This window comes from Tursiops truncatus, chromosome 5, assembly GCF_011762595.2.
Source record: "Tursiops truncatus isolate mTurTru1 chromosome 5, mTurTru1.mat.Y, whole genome shotgun sequence".
Taxonomy (NCBI): domain Eukaryota; kingdom Metazoa; phylum Chordata; class Mammalia; order Artiodactyla; family Delphinidae; genus Tursiops; species Tursiops truncatus.
Genome location: NC_047038.1, coordinates 86,429,401 through 86,450,330, shown reverse-complemented (window position 1 = coordinate 86,450,330; position 20,930 = coordinate 86,429,401). Strand labels below are relative to the sequence as shown.

The following is a 20,930-nucleotide window of genomic DNA, read 5'->3' as shown; positions in this document are numbered from 1 at the left end:
TATATGTGCCACATCTTGTTTATCCATTCATCTGTCCATGGACACTTAGGTTGCTTTCATGTCTTGGCTATTGTAAATAGTACTGCAATGAACATTTTGGTACATGTTTATTTTTGAATTATGGTTTTCTCAGGGTATATGCCCAGTAGTGGGATTGCTGGATCATATGGTAGTTCTATTTTTAGTTTTTTAAGGAACTTCCATAGTGTTCTCCATAGTGGCTGTATCAATTTACATTCCCACCAACAGTGCAAGAGGGTTCCCTTTCCTCCACACCCTCTCCAGCATTTGTGGTTTGTAGATTTTCTGATGATGCCCATTCTAACTGGTGTGAGGTGATACCTCACTGTAGTTTTGATTTGCATTTCTCTAATAATTAGTGATGTTGAGCAGATTTTCATGTGCTTCTTGGCCACCTGTATGTCCTCTTTGGAGAAATGTCTATTTAGGACTTCTGCCCATTTCTGGATTCGTTTTTTTTTTTTTTTTTTTTTGGTGTTGAGCTGCATGAGCTGCTTGTAAATTTTGGAGATTTGTCAGTTGCTTCATTTGCAAATACTTTCTCTCGTTCTGAGGGTTGTCTTTTAGTCTTGTTTCTGCTTTCCTCTCATCCTCTCATGTGCAAAAGGTTTTAAGTTTCATTAGGTCCCATTTGTTTATTTTTGTTTTTATTTCCATTTCTCTAGGAGGTGGATCAAAAAGGATCTTGCTGTGATTTATGTCATAAAGTGTTCTGTCTATTTTTTCCTCTAATGGTTTTATGGTGTCTGGCCTTACATTTAGGTCTTCAATCCATTTTGAGTTTATTTTTGTGTATGGTGTTAGAGAGTGTTCTAATTTCATTCTTTTACATGTAGCTGTCGAGTTTTCCCAGCACCACTTATTGAAGAGGTTATCTTTTCTCCATTGTATATTCTTGCCTCCTTTATCCAAAATAAGGTGACCATATATGTGTGGGTTTATCTATGAGCTTTCTATGCTGTTCCATCGATCTCTATTTCTATTTTTGTGCCAGTACCATACTGTCTTGATTACGGTAGCTTTGTATTATAGTCTGAAGTCAGGGAGCCTGATTCCTCCAGCTCTGTTTTTCTTTCTCAGGATTGCTTCTGCTATTCGGGGTCTTTTGTGTTTCCATACAAATTGTGAATTTTTTTGTTCTAGTTCTGTGAAAAATGTCATTGGGAGTTTGATAAGGATTCCATTGAATCTGTAGATTGCTTTAAGTAGTATAGTCACTTTCACAATGTTGATTCTTCCAATCCAAGAACATGGTATATCTCTCCATCTGTTTGTATCATCTTTAATTTCTTTCATCAGTGTGTTATAGTTTTCTGCATACAGGTTTTTTGTCTCCATAGGTAGGTTTATTCCTAGGTATCTTATTCTTTATTATTGCAGTGGTAAATGGGAGTGTTTCCCTAATTCCTCTTTCATATTTTACATCATTAGTGTATAAGAATACAAGAAATTTCTGTGCATTAATTTTGTATCCTACTACTATACCAAATTCACTGATTAGCTCTAGTAGTTTTCTGGTAGCATCTTTACGATTCTCTATGTATAGTATCATGTCATCCGCAAACAGTGACCGATTTACTTCTTTTCTGGTTTGGATTCCTTTTATTTCTTTTTCTTCTCTGATTGCTGTGGCTAAAACTTCCAAAACTATGTTGAATAATAGTGGTGTGAGCGGACAAACTTGTCTTGTTCCTGATCTTCGAAGAAATGGTTTCAGGTTTTCACCATTGAGAAGAGTTTGAGAAGGATAAGTGTTAGCTCTTCTCTAAATGTTTGATAGAATTCACCTATTTGTTTGTTGGAAGATTTTAAATCACTGTTTCAAGTTCAGTACTTGTGATTGTTCTGTTTATATTTTCTATTTCTTTCCAGTTCAGTCTCAGAAGATGTGTTTTTCTAAGAATTTGTCCATTTCTTCCAGGTTGTCCATTTTATTGGCATACAGTTGCTTGTAGTAATTTCTCATGATCCTTTGTATTTCTGCAGTGTCATTTGGTACTTTTCCTTTTTCATTTCTAATTCTGCTGATTTTAATCTTCTCCCATTTTTTCTTGATGAGTCTGGCTAATGATTTATCAATTGAGTTTATCTTCTCAAAGAACCAGCTTTCGGTTTTATTGATCTTTGCTATCATTTCATTCATTTATTTTTCATTTATTTCTGATCTGAGTTTTATGACTTCTTTCCTTCTGCTAACTCTTGGTATTTTTGTTCTTCTTTCTCTACTTGCTTTAGGTGTAAGGTTAGGTTGTTTATTTGAGATGTTTCTTGTTTCTTGAGGTAGGATTGTATTGCTATAAACGACCTTCTTAGAACTGCTTTTGCTGCATCCCATAGGTTTTGGGTCGTTGTGTTTTCATTGTCATTTGTTTCTAGGTATTTTTTGATTTCCTCTTTGATTTCTTCAGTGATCTCTTGGTTATTAAGTAGTGTGTTGTTTAGCTTCCATGTGTTTGTATTTCTTACTAATTTTTTCCTGTAATTGATATCTAGTCTCATAGCATTGTGTTTGAAAGGATACTTGATATAATTTCAATTTTCTTAAATTTACCAAGGCTTGATTTGTGACCCAAGATATGATCTATCCTTGGAGAATGTTCCATGAGCACTTTGGAAGGATGTGTATTCTGTTGTTTATGGATGGAATGTTCTATAAATATCAATTAAGTCCATATTGTTTAATGTATCATTAAAGCTTGTGTTTCCTTATTTATTTTCATTTTGGATGATCTGTGCATTGGTGAAAGTGTGGTGTTAAAGTCCCCTACTATGATTGTGTTACTGTTGATTTCCCCTTTTATGGCTGTTAGTATTTGCCTTATATATTGAGGTGCTGCTACATTGGGTGCATGAATATTTACAATTGTTATATCTTCTTCTTGGATTGATCCCTTGATCATTATATAGTGTCCTTGTTTGTCTCTTGTAATAGTCTTTGTTTTAAAGTGTATTTTTTCTGATAAGAGAATTGCTACTCCAGCTTTCTTTTGATTTTCATTTGCATGGTATATCTTTTTCCATCCCCTCACTTTCAGTCTGTATGTGTCCCTAGGTCTGAAGTGGGTCTCTTGTAGACAGCATATATACGGGTCTTGTTTTTGTATCCATTCAACCAGTCTATGTCTTTTGGTTGGAGCATTTAATCCATTTACATTTAAGGTAATTATCGATATATATGTTCCTATTACCATTTTCTTAATTGTTTTGGGGCTATTATTGTAGGTCTTTTCCTTCTCTTGTGTTTCCTGCCTAGAGAACTTCCTTTAGCATTTGTTGTAAAGCTGGTTTTGTGGTGCTGAATTCTCTTAGCTTTTGCTTGCATGTAAAGCTTTTAATCTCTCTGTCAAATCTGAATGAGATCTTTGCTGGGTAGAGTAATCTTGGTTGTAGGTTTTTCTCCTTCATCACTTTAAATATGTCCTGACACTCCCTTCTGGCTTGCAGAGTTTCTGCTGAAAGATCAGCTGTTAACCTTATGGGGATTCCCTTATGTGTTACTTGTTGTTTTTTCCTTGCTGCTTTTAATATTTGTTCTTTGTATTTAAATTTTGATAGTTTGATTAATATGTGTCTTGGTGTGTTTCTCCCTGAATCTATCCTGTATGGAACTCTCTCTGCTTCTTGGACTTGATTAACTATTTCCTTTCCCATATAAGGGAAGTTTTCAGCTATAATCTCTTCAAATATTTTCTCAGTCCCTTTCTTTTTCTCTTCTTCTGGGACTCCTATAATTCGAATGTTGGTGCATTGACTGTCATCCCAGAGGTCTCTGAGACTGTCCTCAAATTCCTTTCATTCTTTTTTCTTTATTCTGCTCTGCAGTAGTTATTTCCACTATTTTATCTTCCAGGTCACTTATCCGTTCTTCTGCCTCAGTTTTTCTGCTATTGATCCCTTCTAGAGAATTTTTAATTTCATTTATTGTTTTGTTCATCACTGTTTGTTTGCTCTTTAGTTCTTCTAGGTTCCTGTTAAACTTTTCATGTATTTTCCCCATTCTATTTCCAAGATTTTGGATCATCTTTACTATCATTATTCTGAAATCCCTTTCAGGTAGACTGCCTATTTCCTCTTTATTTTTTATGTCTGGTGGGTTTTTGCCTTGCTCCTTCATCTGCTGTGTGTTTCTGTTTCTCATTTTGCTTCACTTACTGTATTTGGTGTCTCCTTTTCGCAGGCTGCAGGTTCGTAGTTTCTGTTGTTTTTGGTGTCTGTCCCCAGTGGCTAAGGTTCGTTCAATGGGTTGTGTAGGCTTCCTGGTGGAGGGGACTAATGCCTGTGTTTTGGTAGATGAGGCTGGATCTTGTCTTTCTGTTGGGCAAGTCCACATCTGGTGGTATGTTTTGGGGTGTCTGTGGCCTTATTATGATTTTAGGCAGCCTCTGTGCTAATGGATGGTGTTGTGTTCCTGTCTTGCTAGTTGTTTTGCATAGGGTGTCCAGTATTGTAGCTTGCTGGTCGTTGAGTGGAGCAGGGTCTTGGCATTGAGGTGGAGATGTCTGGGAGATTTTCGCCGTTTGATATTACATGGAGCTGGGAGGTCTCTTGTGGACCAGTTTCCTGAACTTGGCTCTCCCATCTCAGTGGCACAGCCCTGGTGCCTGGCTGGAGAACCAAGAGCCTGTCCTCCACACAGCTCAGAATAAAAGGGAGAAAAAGAAAGAAAGAAAGATAGAAAGAAAGAAAGAATGAAAGAAAGAAAGAAGGAAAGAAGATAAAATAAAATAAAGTAAAACAAAATAAAGTTTTAAAATAAAAAAATAATTATTAAGAAAACAATTTTTTAAAGTAATTAAAAAACAAACAAACAAAAAAAATGGACAGACAGAACCCTAGGACAAATGATAAAAGCAAAGCTATACAGAGTAAACCACACACAGAAGCATATACATACACACTCACAAAAAGAGAAAAAGTGAGAAATATATATATATCGTCACTCCCAAAGTCCACCTCCTCAATTTGGGATGATTCATTGTCTATTCAGGTATTCCACAGATGCAGGGTACATCAAGTTGATTGTGGAGATTTAATCTGCTGCTCCTGAGGCCGCTGGGCAAGATTTCCCTTTCTCTTCTTTGTTTGCACAGCTCCTGGGGTTCAGCTTTGGATTTGGACACGCTTCTGCGTGTAGGTTGCCTGAGGGCGTCTGTTCTTCGCTCAGACAGGATGGGGTTAAAGGAGCAGCTGTTTCGGGGGCTCTGGCTCACTCTGGCCTGGGGGAGGGAGGGGTACGGATGCGGGGTGATCCTGCGGCAGCAGAGGCCGACGTGACGTTGCACCAGCCTGAGGCGCACCGTGCGTTGTCCCGGGGAAGTTGTCCCTGGATCTCAGGACCCTGGCAGTGGCGGGCTCCACAGGCTTCCGGGAGGGGAGGTGTGTATAGTGACCTATGCTCACACACAGGCTTCTTGGTGACTGTGGCAGCAGCTTTAGCGTCTCATGCCTGTCTCTGGGGTCCGCGCTGATAGCCGCGGCTCGCACCCTTCTCTGGAGCTCCTTTAAGCAGTGCTCTTAATCCCCTCTCCTCACGCACCAGGAAACAACGAGGCAAGAAAAAGTCTCTTACCTCTTCGGCAGCGCCACACTTTTCCCCGGACTCCCTCCCGGCTAACCATAGCACACTAGCCCCCTTCAGGCTGTGTTCACGCAGCCAGCCCCAGTCCTCTCCCTGGGATCTGACCTCCAAAGCCTGAGCCTCAGCTCCCAGCCCCGACCTGTCCCAGTGGGTGAGCTGACAAGTCTCTCGGACTGGTGAGTGCTGGTCGGCACCGATCCTCTGTGCGGGAATCTCTCCGCTTTGCCCTCCGCACCCTTGTTGCTGTGCTCTCCTCCATGGCTCCGAAGCTTTCCCCCTCCGCCACCCACAGTCTCCGCCCATGAAGGGGCTTCCTAGTGTGTGGAAACCTTTCCTCCTTCATGGCTCCCTCCCACTGGTGCAGGTCCTGTCCCTATTCTTTTGTCTGTGTTTTTTCTTTTTTTCTTTTGCCCTACCCAGGTACGTGGGGAGTTTCTTGCCTTTGGGGAGGTCTGAGATCTTCTGCCAGTGTTCAGTAGGTGTTCTGTAGGAGTTGTTCCACGTGTAGATGTTTTTGTGGAGAGGAAGGTGATCTCCGTATCTAACTCTTCCGCCATCTTGAAGCTCTTCTGTGTTGTATTTTTTAGATGGGGTTTGTTCAAAAGAAAGGCGCATATTGCCATCACATGTTTAAATCTCTGACAATTATTATGTAGATATTTAGGAAGTAACCTTTTAAAACTGTGAATTGGAAAAATAATACACCATAAACTTCATTTCTCTATGAATTCAGTCCAATGAAAAAATATCACAAACCAACCAATATGGTCAGACTGATTTTTTTTAAATTTTATTTTTTTATTGAAGTATATTTTTAATATAACAGAATGGTAGTCTTTGGAAAGGAAAATAAATTTTTCTAGCTTTTACTGATTTCTCCACCAGTTATTCCTGAAAAGGGAAAAAAAAATATTAGTTTTGTGTAAAACGTACCAAATGACTTGTATTATAGAGAATTTCTTTTGCTGCTTTATGATTTTAATGTTAAGGGACTATATTGAATGGTCATGTACAAATTCATGCTACAATTCAATGGCACATTTAAGAGAATCAAGCTTGTTTTCCTCTATCTTCTTGTAGATATTATGCATTCTTGTAACAATTTAAAAGTGCAATGTTAATTCATTGCTATGATTTATTTGCACATATGTATATATTATACAGAACTTTTTTGTGTATGAGTGTTGGGTTCAGATCAACAGTCTCCTAATACTGAATAACTTGAAGTAGAATTCCTTCTCTGCCTTGAGACTTTTCCAGAAAAGTAGTACTCTTTCCTTTATCTGTTGTGAATTAAGTAATTAATATAATAAGGAACGAAATGCAAATACTTATTGAAAATTGTTAAATTTACATAATATCTTGAACTAATTCCCTAATTAATATCCTTTTATCTTATATAAGAGTAAAACAAATAAAAAACCCAAAGAATATAGCAGTAGACAGGGTTTAACTCAACATTTAAGCCTTTTAATTTCCTTGGCAAAGCTGCTGTTAAGAGGCATCATCAACAATACTAAAGGCTATCAAGTTTGGTCTTCAATTCTACTTTAAGTACTGATGTCACCTCAGTAGAAATTCTGATTTGGCTGACAGTCAAATAAAGCCTTGCCATTTTCCTGTCCAGTGAATGTTTATAACAGTAAAATTGGAACAGCTTTACAAAGGGATAAAGGAATAAGAGCTTGGAATGAGTGTAACCAATGAGCTAGTTGACCAGTGCCTTTCTTCCCAGGACAGTGTGTAATGACAAGTGGGGGGCAAGGCTGGTGCAGGGGAGGAGGTGGGGACAGGAGATTTGAGATCTAAATTGTCTCTTTGTTTATTTGTTTTCTAAAGCAGTGGTTCTCAGTGTGGGGTAAGAATGGCAATTGAATAAATAACATAGAAAATGATCTGTGAGAACTTTAACAGTGGTTTCTTTCACCCATAACTCAACCCTTTTCCCCCTATGGAAGTTTCTTCCCTATATTGACCTCTATTATTTTAGGATATTCAATTCATAATCCATATGGATCAATGTCAGGAAGAACTGTCCAAAAGTTGCCTGAGTTTCTTACACAGGGTATGTGTTCCTAATTTCAGAGATCTTAGGCACAGACTGGCAGTACCTCTCCATACCCCACTTTCTGAATTTCATATAGTAAAAATATATTCAAAAGTGGGTTCAGAAGATGACATCTATATAATTCATCATTTTAAAATCTCATGATCATGTATGACTTACAGAAACAAATGCATGGTACTCTTTTCTCTTGAAAATTTCATTTCTTTACCTAAAAAACAAAACAAAACAAACAACAAAATGATAAAATGTACTTCATTTCCTAGTATTAGACCTATCTTTTCTGGGTAATCTTTATTCCTTAAGAAGTTGTGCCCTGGTGATTTCTTCATAACTCATATTTAGAATACTCTAAGCCATCAGACTTAGCTTTTGGAAACAAAGAACTAGTCAAATTACTCAATGAAGGTCCTTTATAAATTCCTTTGGCTACAGGAAACAGTCTAAGATATTTAGCAGTGTTTTCAAGGCCCTTTTTTATCAATTTCTTTTTATCCATACTTTCTTAAATTTCTCTCTACCTTCGTGTGAGTCATGAAGAACTACAAGTATGTATATACTGGTAGAAGGAGAGTGTTTTGTGTCAAAGAAACCTACTGAAGAAACATGTTAATGTGTGGAGTATTGGAGAATAATGATGGCTCTTCAGACTTCTCTGGAGCAGTTCCAAGCAACCATTTAACTTGATTCTCATCCCTATCAGAACAAGGGAACAAGAAGAAAAGTTGGTACCCCCTTCTAGGAAACAACTACTAGGAGTATTCAATTAGTAACAATATACTTTAGAAATTATTCACTGTTGGGTTTAAGCTCTCATTTGTTTTCAGCCTGTGCCCAGGGTTCAGAGTATCTTTGAAGTACTTTGGAATCCCACTTTCCCCTTTATAAAATAGGCACATTTACTAAAACTTGGGGACAAAGTGCTTCTAAATATTTTTCAAAAAATCATTGTTTTAAAAAAGTTCAGAGAACTATTCTTTAGGTCAATATGAGTAAGAGAAACTGCCTGAAACAAATTTTAAAAATAACAAAAATATGAGAAGCAACAGTTTCTCAAGATCTAAACATCAAGTTATGAAGGACACCAATCCCTAAGAGACAGGAAGCAAAGGAGATGAACCCTATGATTGTCCTATCTTACTGCCTGGATTGTTTCCAGGACTTAGTGAAGGGAGATGGACCTGGGTGCCCAGGAAGACCAAGATAGCTGAAATTCACAGGGCAGAGAATCTGAAGGAAAACGGGGGACAAAGACATAGATACAAAGATCTAAAAAGGTTAGCCTATGTCCATAGCAGCATTATTTACAATAGCCAAGATATGGAAACAATACACATGTCCATCAATAGATGAATGGATAAAGATGTGATATATATACATATACACACACACAATTGAATATTACTCAGGCATAATCAAGAATGAAATTCTCCCATCTGCAACAACGTGAATGGATGTAGGAGTATTATGCTTAGTGAAATAAGTCAGACAGAGAAAGACAAATACTCTATGTTATCACTTATATATGGGATCTAAAAATTAAAAAAATGTATATAACAAAACAGAAAAAGACTTACAATTATAGAGAACAAACTAGTGGTTATCAGTGGGGAGAAGGAAGCTAGGAGGGACAAGATAGGTGTATGGGATTAGGAGATATAAACTCCTATGTATAAAATAGATAAGCAACAAAAATATATTGTACAGCACAGGGAAATATAGCCACTGTTTTGTAATAACTCTTTTTTTCTTTCAACTTTTTTTCTTATTAGTTATCTATTTTATACATATTAGTGTATATGGAGTATAATCTATAAAAATATCAAATCACTATGATGTATACCTAAAACTAATATATCGTAAATCAACTATACTTTAATATAAATAAATTAAATAATAAATAAATAAATATGTTATCCTAAGGCTTTCAACCAAGTATATATTATTCACATGAAGATACTACCTCAGGTCAGGTAAAGAACCACCTGAAAGGACAAAATGGAACAATATCTAGTGCTCGCACAGAGCAGGAAAAAGTTTTTGATCACACAAGCCAGAGTAAAAAAAGCTCAGATTTCACAGGGCACTCAGAATAGCTTGATCTCTGCAATGGGAAAAATTAGCCTTAGATCAAAATGTTTCTCTGTTCCTGTTTACTAAATGTGAAAATCACAGTAACCTAATGGTATCCTAAAATAAAACTTTCTCCTCATGTCAGAAACAAGGCAGGGCTGTCCATCTAATCCTTTTTATTGAATATTGCAATTTAAGCCAGTACAGTATTCACTATATAATTGGATATAAATAAATGGCATCAAGTTTGGAAATTAAAATGTTCATCAGCAAATAAATGGGTAAAAATTTATGATACATCCATATAATCTAATACTACTTTCCAAAAAAATAAAAAAACTGAACTATTGATATGCATAACTACATGGATAAATCTCAAAATAATTGTGCTGAGTGAAAGAAACCAGACACAAAAAAGTATATACAGTATGATTCTACCTATATAAAATTCTGGAAAATGCAAACCAATCTGTACTGACAGAAAATAGATCAAGGACAGGAAAAAAAGGGAGGGTGGGAATATTAAAAAAAAAACAGGAGGAACCTTCTGGCTGTGGTGGATATATTCATTATCCTGGTGATTTTTTTCATGGGTGTGTATATATATGTCAAAACTTACCAAAGTATACACTTTCAATATTGGTATGACATTGTGTCTCAGTAAAGCTGTACAAAATATTTCAGCTGATACAGTATATATTTGCTTGTGGAGAGACTGTTTCTTTCCTGCTCCTACACCTCTCATGCATCACAGGAGTAAGACTGAGGCAACCCACCTGGTCAAGAGAAATAGAGGACTGAGGTCCTGGGGCAGCTGCTGCAATTTCTGCTTCATCAGGCTCTGTCACAGCAGGTGGCTCAGTCTCTGGGATAGAAGATGGGTTTGTAGTAGGTGGGGCAAGAGACTTAAGTACATATGGATCGGCTGCAGTAGGTGCAGCTGTATCAGGTGGGAAATAAGGTCCCATAGGTCTTTTTGAGGGAGGAAGAAGGCGGAAAGCCCAAGGAGGGGGCGGATGATGGGACAACCAAGAAGGTATGGGAAAACTAGAAATGTGGTAGAGGAGGGCTCCAGGAGCAGTGAGAACCCAGGGATATGAGGGTACCCCGGCATCACGGTCAGGATTCCCAGGGTAATTGGGGAACTTATTCCTTGTAGGATAGACAGGAGGAGTGAAATCACTGTCTGGTATGGGATAAGGAATATTCAGAGTTGGGTTAACTGGGTAAGGACTGTCAGGATTGCCGCTGTAATCCTAAACGAGAGCAAAGAAGTCAGTTAAAGTTATTACCTCTATCTTATCGCTACATTACTTATGTTATGACTGTGATGATGTACAATGAGTAAAGGTTATTTTTTAAAGAATTCCAATTTAGTCTCATTCTCAAGGCTAATGTGCTTGCATCACTTACAAAATAAGAACTAATCATTTCTGAAGAAAATGGAATAAACTTCAATGTAAAAGGAAATATTTTGTGTGTCAGTGAACTGGAGTGTTATAAACTAAACAATATGCCAGCTAGGCCAGGACAACAATAGAAGAAAAGAAGATGCACAGTGTAGGATCAGTCCTTCCAAGCCTCTTTATCTGCACAGCACGCCTAGCTGGATGCCTTCAGGACCCGCTGAGTCTCTAAAGTGCCCCCAAGGGTGCATTCACTTAGTTATACCTTTTCTATCTGTCCTTCTGAATTCCTCCCACCCTTCCTCAAAGCTTCTACTCCTTCAAGGCTAGGCATCTTAAATTGTTATTAAGAAGGAAAGCAGACTGGATGTGGATGATGACTGTTGGCTTTTTTTTTTTTCCAATTGAGATATAATTGGCTATGGTTAACAATACCATATTGTGTGTTTAACAGTTGCTAAGAGAGCAGATCTTAAAAATTCTCATCATGAGAAAAAAGTGTAACTATACATGGTGATGGATGTTAACTAATTGTGATGATCATTTCACAATATGTACTATGGGCTTTTCATATTTAATTTTCCCGATAGTGTTTTAAATGAGAAAATTCTAAATATTACTAATGCATTTACTATTACATTTCACATGATTATTTTTTGGTAGAAGGACCTCCTCATTTTCCTTTAATTTCTCTAGCTTTGTCTATTACATGTATGTAAAACTGTCAGGGAGCTCCAAGGTCACAACATTATGTAAGAATTTATAGAAAATTAAGACATTTCTTAGTCTCACACACATGAAGTTTTATTTCCTATTATAACTTTGTCAGTTTTCTGAGCAAATTTGGTATGCATTTGTTTATATATTAAGACTCTAGATTCTTTGATTCATTGCATAGCCCAATTATAATCCAAGAAAGTAAAAATTTATATAACATAAATATCATTTAAAATATAATAAGCCATATTTAATATTTCTTATCATATGTTTATTTTAATGGTAACTGGTTGATGGAGCTATTTTCTTTTCATGTATTCCAAGTTAACCTGTCAGTAACATGCACTATTGATAAACATAGACCCAATTTTCATATTTGTTGGAAATTACTGCCTTTTTTAATCAGCAATACATTTCTATGATATAAAACTTTATTTATATAATTTTCATTTAAAAGTATTTACCTAATGAAGTGGCAGTGAAATTGGGCAGGATATCAATATGAATAAAAAATTACAATATGTGTGAATATAAATATGCTCATCCTTATAGATGCATTTTTAAATGAGACCATCACAGCAAGAAAAGATAACATGTTATGAAATTATTTAGCTTTTCATGGAAAAACTTAATAATACTGAATTATTTAATGTTATTAGACAGAAAATGCTATTTTAAAAAGAAAATTAATAATATAAAATATATTTCTTAAAATATATTTATATTTCTTAAAATATAAACAAATATAGATATATTTTACCTCTCCACTGGATGAGACAAAATTCTAAAACAACAAAGAAAACAAAGTTGGTTTTAAGTTTCAGACCCCTGAAAAAAATCTTTCTTTAGATCTCTACTGGCATTCAGAGTGACTATAACTGCCAAAACTCTGTGAGTAATGTAGAATTTTCTTTCTTAAGCAATATAGTTGTTTACCTTGCTTACCTATGACTGTGTAGACCCAGTCCTGTTATTCTAAATACCTTATTACAAAGTAGATCGGCAATGACTGATTTTAATGTCCTACTGGTTCCAGTGTTTCTACACTCTCTTTAAATTTTCTTGTTCATAACTGTTTACAAATACTTAGGTACAGGGAACCAAGTGTTTTGATTAATTCTTTGGCTAGTGACTTATTTACACCAGATATTTACATTAGATCATCATTTAGGTTTATCACAAAATCCCTAGGGACTAAACAAGGCTTTGCAATATAACTTCTCAATGAATATAGATTTTTCCTCAGTAGCTTTGGGATATTTTGTTTTTCTTGATAGATTTTCAAGAATTAAAAAAAGAAAAAGAGTGCCTCCTCTGTGCTGTCCACGTGCTAGATCTTAGGTATTGGAAAGAACAGACAAGGTTTCTTTGCTTGTGTTTGGGTTACTGTTTCCCAGCTATCAAGCTTCTTCATTAAAATTTAATATTGTGTATCATATTCTTTCCAATTTTAGGTTGGTTTCCTGAATTACTGAGATAAAATATTTGCTCCTGGATCATATTGTCACCTGAAGGTATGATGCATAATACACAAGTGATAGATGTTCCAGAGTGTTCACAGAGACAAATGTCAATGATTCATACTGTGACCAGAGAGCCCTAGATTCTTATAATTAAAATCTTAACTCATATAAGAAATTCAAAGTAGTATCTCATTGTTTTCATTTAAAAAATTATTTTCAAAACCTTTCTACTTCTTCTCCATATATCTAATGGTATTTGGTTCAAACTGCACACATCCAGATCATATCTCTTGGCCTTTCCTTGCTAGATTGTCATGTTTATCTACTGCATGCTTGTGGATAGATACCAGTATCATTTTCTTAGCATGCTCCTGTCATCAGAATTGAGGCAAAAATGACAAAGAACTAAAAAAATTCTAATATATGTCAAGTGATGAATGTTTTAGTGTCCTGCGTCATGATAATTTATGAGTATTTGCTGCACAGAAGTCATTTAGCACTTTGGGACATACTCCTCCTGCTGGTAATTCCTAGGTCATGCTTTCTTCTGCTCTAATCTTTAATACAGGCAAAGCCTTCCCAGATTAATCTCTTAGTTTGCTGAAGTAAACTTAGTACAATATTGTCATAAAATTTCATAGAGGCATGAGGAGGAAACCTGGGTATAGCAAAAATTTTATCACACTCTAAAGGGAGTACACTTACTTAATGCTTCTGCTCATTTAAAAGAAATAAAGACCTTACAGTAAATATGTTTAACACAAATATATTTATACTCCACAAATATTTTTCTATCAAATAAGAAGAGATTAATAGCATTAATATTTTAACAGCAATAGTTGTCACAAAATTGCCTTGTAAAAAATCAGAGAGTTTTAAAATGTAAAATATACTTTAAGGTAAAAACAAATACATTTATACACAGATGAAAAAAAAGTTTTACCTCATCAATGAAGTAGAAACACTTCTAAAACAAAAGGAAAAATATTAATTGACTATGGTTATTCATTTGAAAACATCTGTACCCAGATTTTATTACTGAAGAATTTGTACAACTGTATTATTAATATAGTTAATTTCTTCTTGAAATATAAATCGCTAGTATAAATTAGTTGTTTATTATTGTTATCATCATTATATTTTTTTAACGTAGACCATTGTCTCAGGAAATTTTATATTGGCTGATAGATTTCGGTTTGTAATTTTCTACATGTACATAAATCTTACCATCTGAAAAATCATTCAGTCTTTTTCATATATCTTGTTTTGCTGTTCTCTTTCACCTTTCAGGTTTTGTTTGCATTTGTGTTTGTGTTTGTCTGTATGTATGTGGTTCATAGCCACCTCTTAACAGTTGCAGAAGGAACATATGTCCAGTTGTTTTCCAGTTAAGCTTCAATATCTTTTATGAATTTCTCACAGATTATACAACAGAGTATGAGATAAGAATGACAAGATAGTGTAGGAAACTCATCATTTACTATTTTAACAATTAGAGTTTAAGTCAGGTGATTTTAGGAGATTGGAAAATATCTTGAAATTTTCACAGGGTGATAATTAGTAGTATCAGTCAATAATCTGATAATAATAGTTAATAATATCAAGTAGCATTTGAGCTCCTACTATATCATAGGTGCTCTGTTAAGTACTTTACATAATTATCATATTTAATCTTCAAAGCCATCCTATGGAGTAGATGTCATAATTTTCTCTTTTTCCAAAAGAGGATATTTAGCTCACTTGTTGGCTAGGATTAAGAATTTTCCATCAGCTATTTCTTACATTAGAGGCTCATCTATTTATAATACACTGGTAGTCATTATGTCCATTTACTTTAACTCCATCAAGTATTCCTTGTGACTCTACATAAATACCTCCAGCAGTGGGACTTCACTGCCAGAGGAAGCCAAATCCAGTTTTCTATAATTTGAAGACATAACCAGTGAAGATCATCTTCATGGAATTCTGGTTCCCTTTAATTTTATCTTTCTCCAGCCCACTGCATTTCTGAATTCACTTCTTCTCCTTCCTGTTTATTCATTTTCAGATTACACAACTTTTTAAATTCAGATTTTTAAAAATTTCTTTTGAAAAGTTTGGCACAGCAAACCACATGTCCATTAACATATCTCTCTGCTGCATCATTATCAACACTATAATAATTTATACCATTAACACGAATCCCTGTCTATAATTACTTGATGGGTATATTATTGCTGTAATTTAAAAAGTCCATTTGGTCACCCTTGCAGAAGCGACACACACAATGCAGGCCCAAAATAAAAGCTTCATTTTGATTGACCCTATGAACATTAATATTATAAATTGGTTGTTTCAGAAAATATACAATGTATTTTGTACTTCTCTTCTAGAGAGTGACAAAAGAATGTATGGCTTTATTAGTCTGACTAGGAAGACCCTTCACATAAAATCTGGTCCCGCTATTTAACTATTGTCAGCATTACCTAACATAAATGACATCAAAGCCCAAACTATGTTTTTTGGCAGATGTCTTTCAACAACTAATTGGCTTCTGGCTAAACTTCCTTAAGTGGAAGTCACCTCATTTACTTACCTAGGGATACACTTTGCAATTAATTTGTCTTGGAGGGCTTACCAGGAAATAAAATTGCTTAAAAGTAGCCATTCTATGGGTGCTTTATTGAGATTTTCTTTTTATAGCTTCACTGGGAGATTGGTATCACCTACTGGGAAACATTTCAGGTCCTAAAGGTGTTTTCACCATGTGCTATGACATAAAAATTTAGGAGCTATGATAAATGCTATGCTCCAGCTTAATCTATTGTAATAAAATATTAGGTCTGAAATATATGGAATATATGGAATTCATCCAAATACCAGATAATGTTTTAACACTGGGGACTCAAGTGAAGCTCTGCTTACACGTTACCCCTCATATTGCTTACATTTTAACTTGGGAAGCTAACCATATAGAGAGAGTTTCAGAAGTCAATTGGGTATGTCTGTCTAATATCGGGGGACAGAAATTTAGAGCTGAAGTTATCTAGATAATTAGGAGTTGATTTTATCAGCTGATTGTTATGTGGCAATTAAAATGTTTAAAGTGGATAACATATTTTGGAAAAAATATGTTGAATTTGAAAAGAAGTGGCTGAGGTCAGAGCCCTAGAGAATATCAATGTTTGTGCAGGAGAAAGAAAAGAAGTCCTGCAAAATACCTATAAAAAGTAGCTAGATAAAGACCATTATAAGAATTACCAGGGGGCTTCCCTGGTGGCGCAGTGGTTGAGAGTCCGCCTGCCAATGCAGAGAATGCCGATGCCTGCCGCCTGCCGATGCACCGGGTTCGTGCCCCCGTCTGGGAAGATCCCACATGTTGCAGAGTGGCTGGGCCCGTGAGCCATGACTGCTGAGCCTGCGTGTCCGGAGCCTGTGCTCCACAACGGAAAAATTACCAGGAAGTAAATATCAACAGGTCCAAATAGAATGATGCCCCTAGGGACAACTTATTCTTCTTCTACTAAAATTTCCTCATCTGCAAGTTATAATATTAATAGCTATTAGAAATATAAGAGTACCAGTACCATACTGTCTTGATTACTGTAGCTTTGTAGTATAGTCTGAAGTCAGGATAGAAAGCCCAGAGATAAACCCATGCACATATTGTCACCTTATCTTTGATAAAGGAGGCAGGAATGTACAGTGGAAAAAGGACAGCTCATCAATAAGTGGTTCTGGGAAAACTGGACATGTATATGTAAAAGGTACATGTAAAAGTATGAGATTAGATCACTCCCTAACACCATACACAAAAATAAGCTCAAAATGGATTAAAGACCTAAATATAAGGCCAGAAGCTATCAAACTCTTAGAGGAAAACATAGGCAGAACACTCCATGACATAAATCACAGCAAGATCCTTTTTGACCCACATCCTAGAGAAATGGAAATAAAAGCAAAACTAAACAAATGGGACCTAATGAAACTTAAAGGCTTTTGCACAGCAAAGGAAACCATAAACAAGACCAAAAGACAACCCCCAGAATGGGAGAAAATATTTGCAAATGAAGCAACTGACAAAGGATTAATTTCCAAAATTTACAAGCAGCTCATGTAGCTCAATAACAAAAAAACAAACAACCCAATCCAAAAATGGGCAGAAGACCTAAATAAACATTTCTCCAAAGAAGATATACAGACTGCCAACAAACATATGAAAGAATGCTCAACATCATTAATCATTAGAGAAATGCAAATCAAAACTACAATGAGATATCATCTCACACCAGTCAGAATGGCCATCATCAAAAAATCTAGAAACAATAAATGCTGGAAAGGGTGTGGAGAAGAGGGAACACTCTTGCACTGCTGGTGGGAGAACAGTATGGAGGTTTCTTAAAAAACTACAAATAGAACTACCATATAACCCAGCAATCTCACTACTGGGCATATACCCTGAGAAAACCATAATTCAAAAAGAGTCATATACCAAAATGTTCATTGCAGCTCTATTTACAATAACCTGGAGATGGAAACAACCTAAGTGCCCATCATCAGATGAATGGATAAAGAAGATGTGGCACATATATACAATGGAATATTACTCAGCCATAAAAAGAAACGAAATTGAGCTATTTGTAATGAGGTGGATAGACCTAGAGTCTGTCATACAGAGTGAAGTAAGTCAGAAAGAGAAAGACAAGTACCGTATGCTAACACATATATATGGAATTTAAGAAAAAAAAATGTCATGAAGAACCTAGGGGTAAGACAGGAATAAAGACACAGACCTACTAGAGAACGGACTTGAGTATATGGGGAGGGGGAAGGGTGAGCTGCGACAAAGCGAGAGGCATGGACATATATACACTACCAAAGGTAAGGTAGATAGCTAGTGGGAAGCAGCCGCATAGCACAGGGAGATCAGCTCGGTGCTTTGTGACCGCCTGGAGGAGTGGGATAGGGAGGGTGGGAGGGAGGGAGATGCAAGAGGGAAGAGATATGGGAACATATGTACATGTATAACTGATTCACTTTGTTATAAAGCAGAAACTAACACACCATTGTAAAGCAATTATACCCCAATAAAGATGTTAAAAAATATATATATATTTAAATGTATTGAGCACAATAATTTTAATGACCCTTATATGTACACTAAAGGCCGCACATAACACATAAAAAACCTTTACTGGATCGTAAATGTGGCCTATATTAAATTAATATGGCAGATGTAATAAACATTAATCTATTCTAAAAAAAAGAAATATGAGTAATATTAATAATTGTAAGGATAATTGAGACAAATATATAAATTACCCTGCACATAGCTGTTCAAATTGTTTTAGATATGATAATCATCATTATTACTTTGCCCCACTGAACATCATTGAAAAGGATAGATTACAGAGGAAATTTTTTTTTTTTTTTTTTGTGGTACGCGGGCCTCTCGCTGTTGTGGTCTCTCCCATTTCGGAGCACAGGCTCTGGACGCGCAGGCTCTAGACGCACAGGCTCACCGGCCATGGCTCACGGGCCCAGCCGCTCCGTGGCATGTGGTATCCTCCAGGACCGGGGCACGATCCCGTGTCCCCTCCATCGGCAGGTGGACTCTCAACCACTGCGCCACCAGGAAAGCCCACAGAGTAAATTTTAAAAAGCACCAAAAGAGCTGTTAGCTTTGAACTAGAGGAAGATCACCACATCCCTTGAGACTTGAAGGAGACAGTTAAAGTTACGTTCAGAGTTAGATCAAGTTATTGAAGTGTCATACTAGGGATGTGGATAGTGTTTAGGCTTGATGGACAAAATACTTGTCAATAAAGTAGAAAGGCAAATATTTTTCCAGTGAGATTTTTTCCAGGGAGTGTTGAAGAAGGCTGCTAACTCTAATGCCAACAAGACAAAGTTTGATAAGTAGTCTTTGGTGACCAACAATGTTAAAAAACAAACTTACTTTAGTGCTCAGCTCCTTGCATGGAGTGGCAATAGAAATTTAGTTCCTGGTTGGGTGTTTTCCAGTAGGATTAAGTACAGAGGTGCAAAGAGTTACATGAGTTATCAAGATGATATTTTAAAAAATCAAGGGTGAATTCTGAGCTGTGCAAGAAAGGAAGTGAGGCGAATAAGAAATAGAGAAAATGGAATGTAATAAGAGTGTTAAGGGATGGAGTGTTCTACGAAGACAAAGATAAAAGGGATGGAGTGTTCTACGAAGGCAAAGAAAAATTATCTTAGCTTCTACCTCTTACCCTTTCAAAATATATGGCATATGTTACCTCCTTCTGAAAAACACTTCAGTGTCAGCTTGAATAAGAAGCGAGCCTAAGAGGGCTTGGACAGAATGGAATACAATGAGAGGGTTAAAGGATTGGAGTATTCTACCGTGTCTAAGAAAAAGTCTCCAATTTTCAAATCTTTTCATCAAAGGTACATATCATGTACCTTCACTCCCCTGTGAAAACTTTCACTCCCCTGTGAAAACTCCTCCAATGTCTTCCCATCATAAGCAGATGCTTAACACAAATTTCTAAGCTCAAATAATTTTCATCTTTATCCCTTCCTCCTAAATCCACTTTCCTTTATCTTTCCCTATCCCTTTGTCTTCTTGGACGTGTCACCCCCTTAGAGTTTTCCCTTACATTCCATGCATGAATCCACTTATTTGCTTTTCCTGTTTCTCCATTTGTTGATACCATTAATGCGGGGCCTTGGAAGGTTTATGTTCTCTATGCCTGACTCCCTACTTTAGTGTGACAATGTGACCCGGGAGAGGAGGATTGAGGGATCTGGTGAAGATTTGGGATTAATGCTGTGGCAGATTATGAGCACAAATAAATCAAAAATTGGTAAAACAATGGTTGAATAGTACTGTAAACCTAGCTGTGTTTGGAGAATATAATTTGTAGTGTTCAAGGTTATCCATTATGAGAAGTAAAATTGCATTACCCAGAAAGTGTACAGTTATTTTGGTGGTAATCAAGCTGGTTTAAAGTGATTGTTAAAGGACTGTTTATATTATCATCCATAGCCTAGTGGGCCAGTATGAACAATGGAAATGATGATTACACACCAAAGAATGCACTTGAAATTTTATTTTCAGAGGAAAAGAAATGTAGTTCTGCAACTCAGAAAGAGTAGGGAAAGGATTTTAAATAATCATCAGCTAAGTTTTATGAAACCACCATACAAACCCAGTATATTCAACATGAACTAAAGGAAGAATATAAATAATTCAGGAAATATTCTGCACAGTCGTCCTTTCCCTCAACATTTCTGTCTTATTAGTGGGCCTCTCCAAACATGTTGGTAGTATGAAGTGAAGTGGTAGATAAAAAAATGTAGAAGATAGATTTTCCAGGCAAGCCTAAAAAGAAAAAGATAATACTATATTATCTATTAGATTTATATTCAAGAAACAATGTATGCTTGTATACAGAACACACACCCATCCATCCTATTCTAGCAGAATGTTGTTATTTATAATGATTATTAGTTAATATATTTTAGTGTCCAACATGATACCTAGCACATAGTAGGTTTTTGTTTGTTTGTTTGTTTGTTTGTTTTTGCGGTACGCGGGCCTCTCACTGTTGTGGCCTCTCCCGTTGCGGAGCACAGGCTCC

At 36.2% G+C, this 20,930-nt stretch overlaps 1 protein-coding gene across 1 annotated transcript in view; it reads right to left on the bottom strand.

The window, feature by feature from the left end:
* Positions 1 to 6,484: 6,484 nt before the first annotated feature.
* Positions 6,485 to 20,930, bottom strand: part of PRR27 (proline rich 27) — a 28,029-nt gene continuing 13,583 nt past the window's right edge. The window contains 2 exon segments of the mRNA XM_004317386.3: positions 6,485 to 6,490; positions 10,514 to 10,993. Of these exon segments, the coding sequence (XP_004317434.3) occupies positions 6,485 to 6,490; positions 10,514 to 10,993 (486 nt within the window).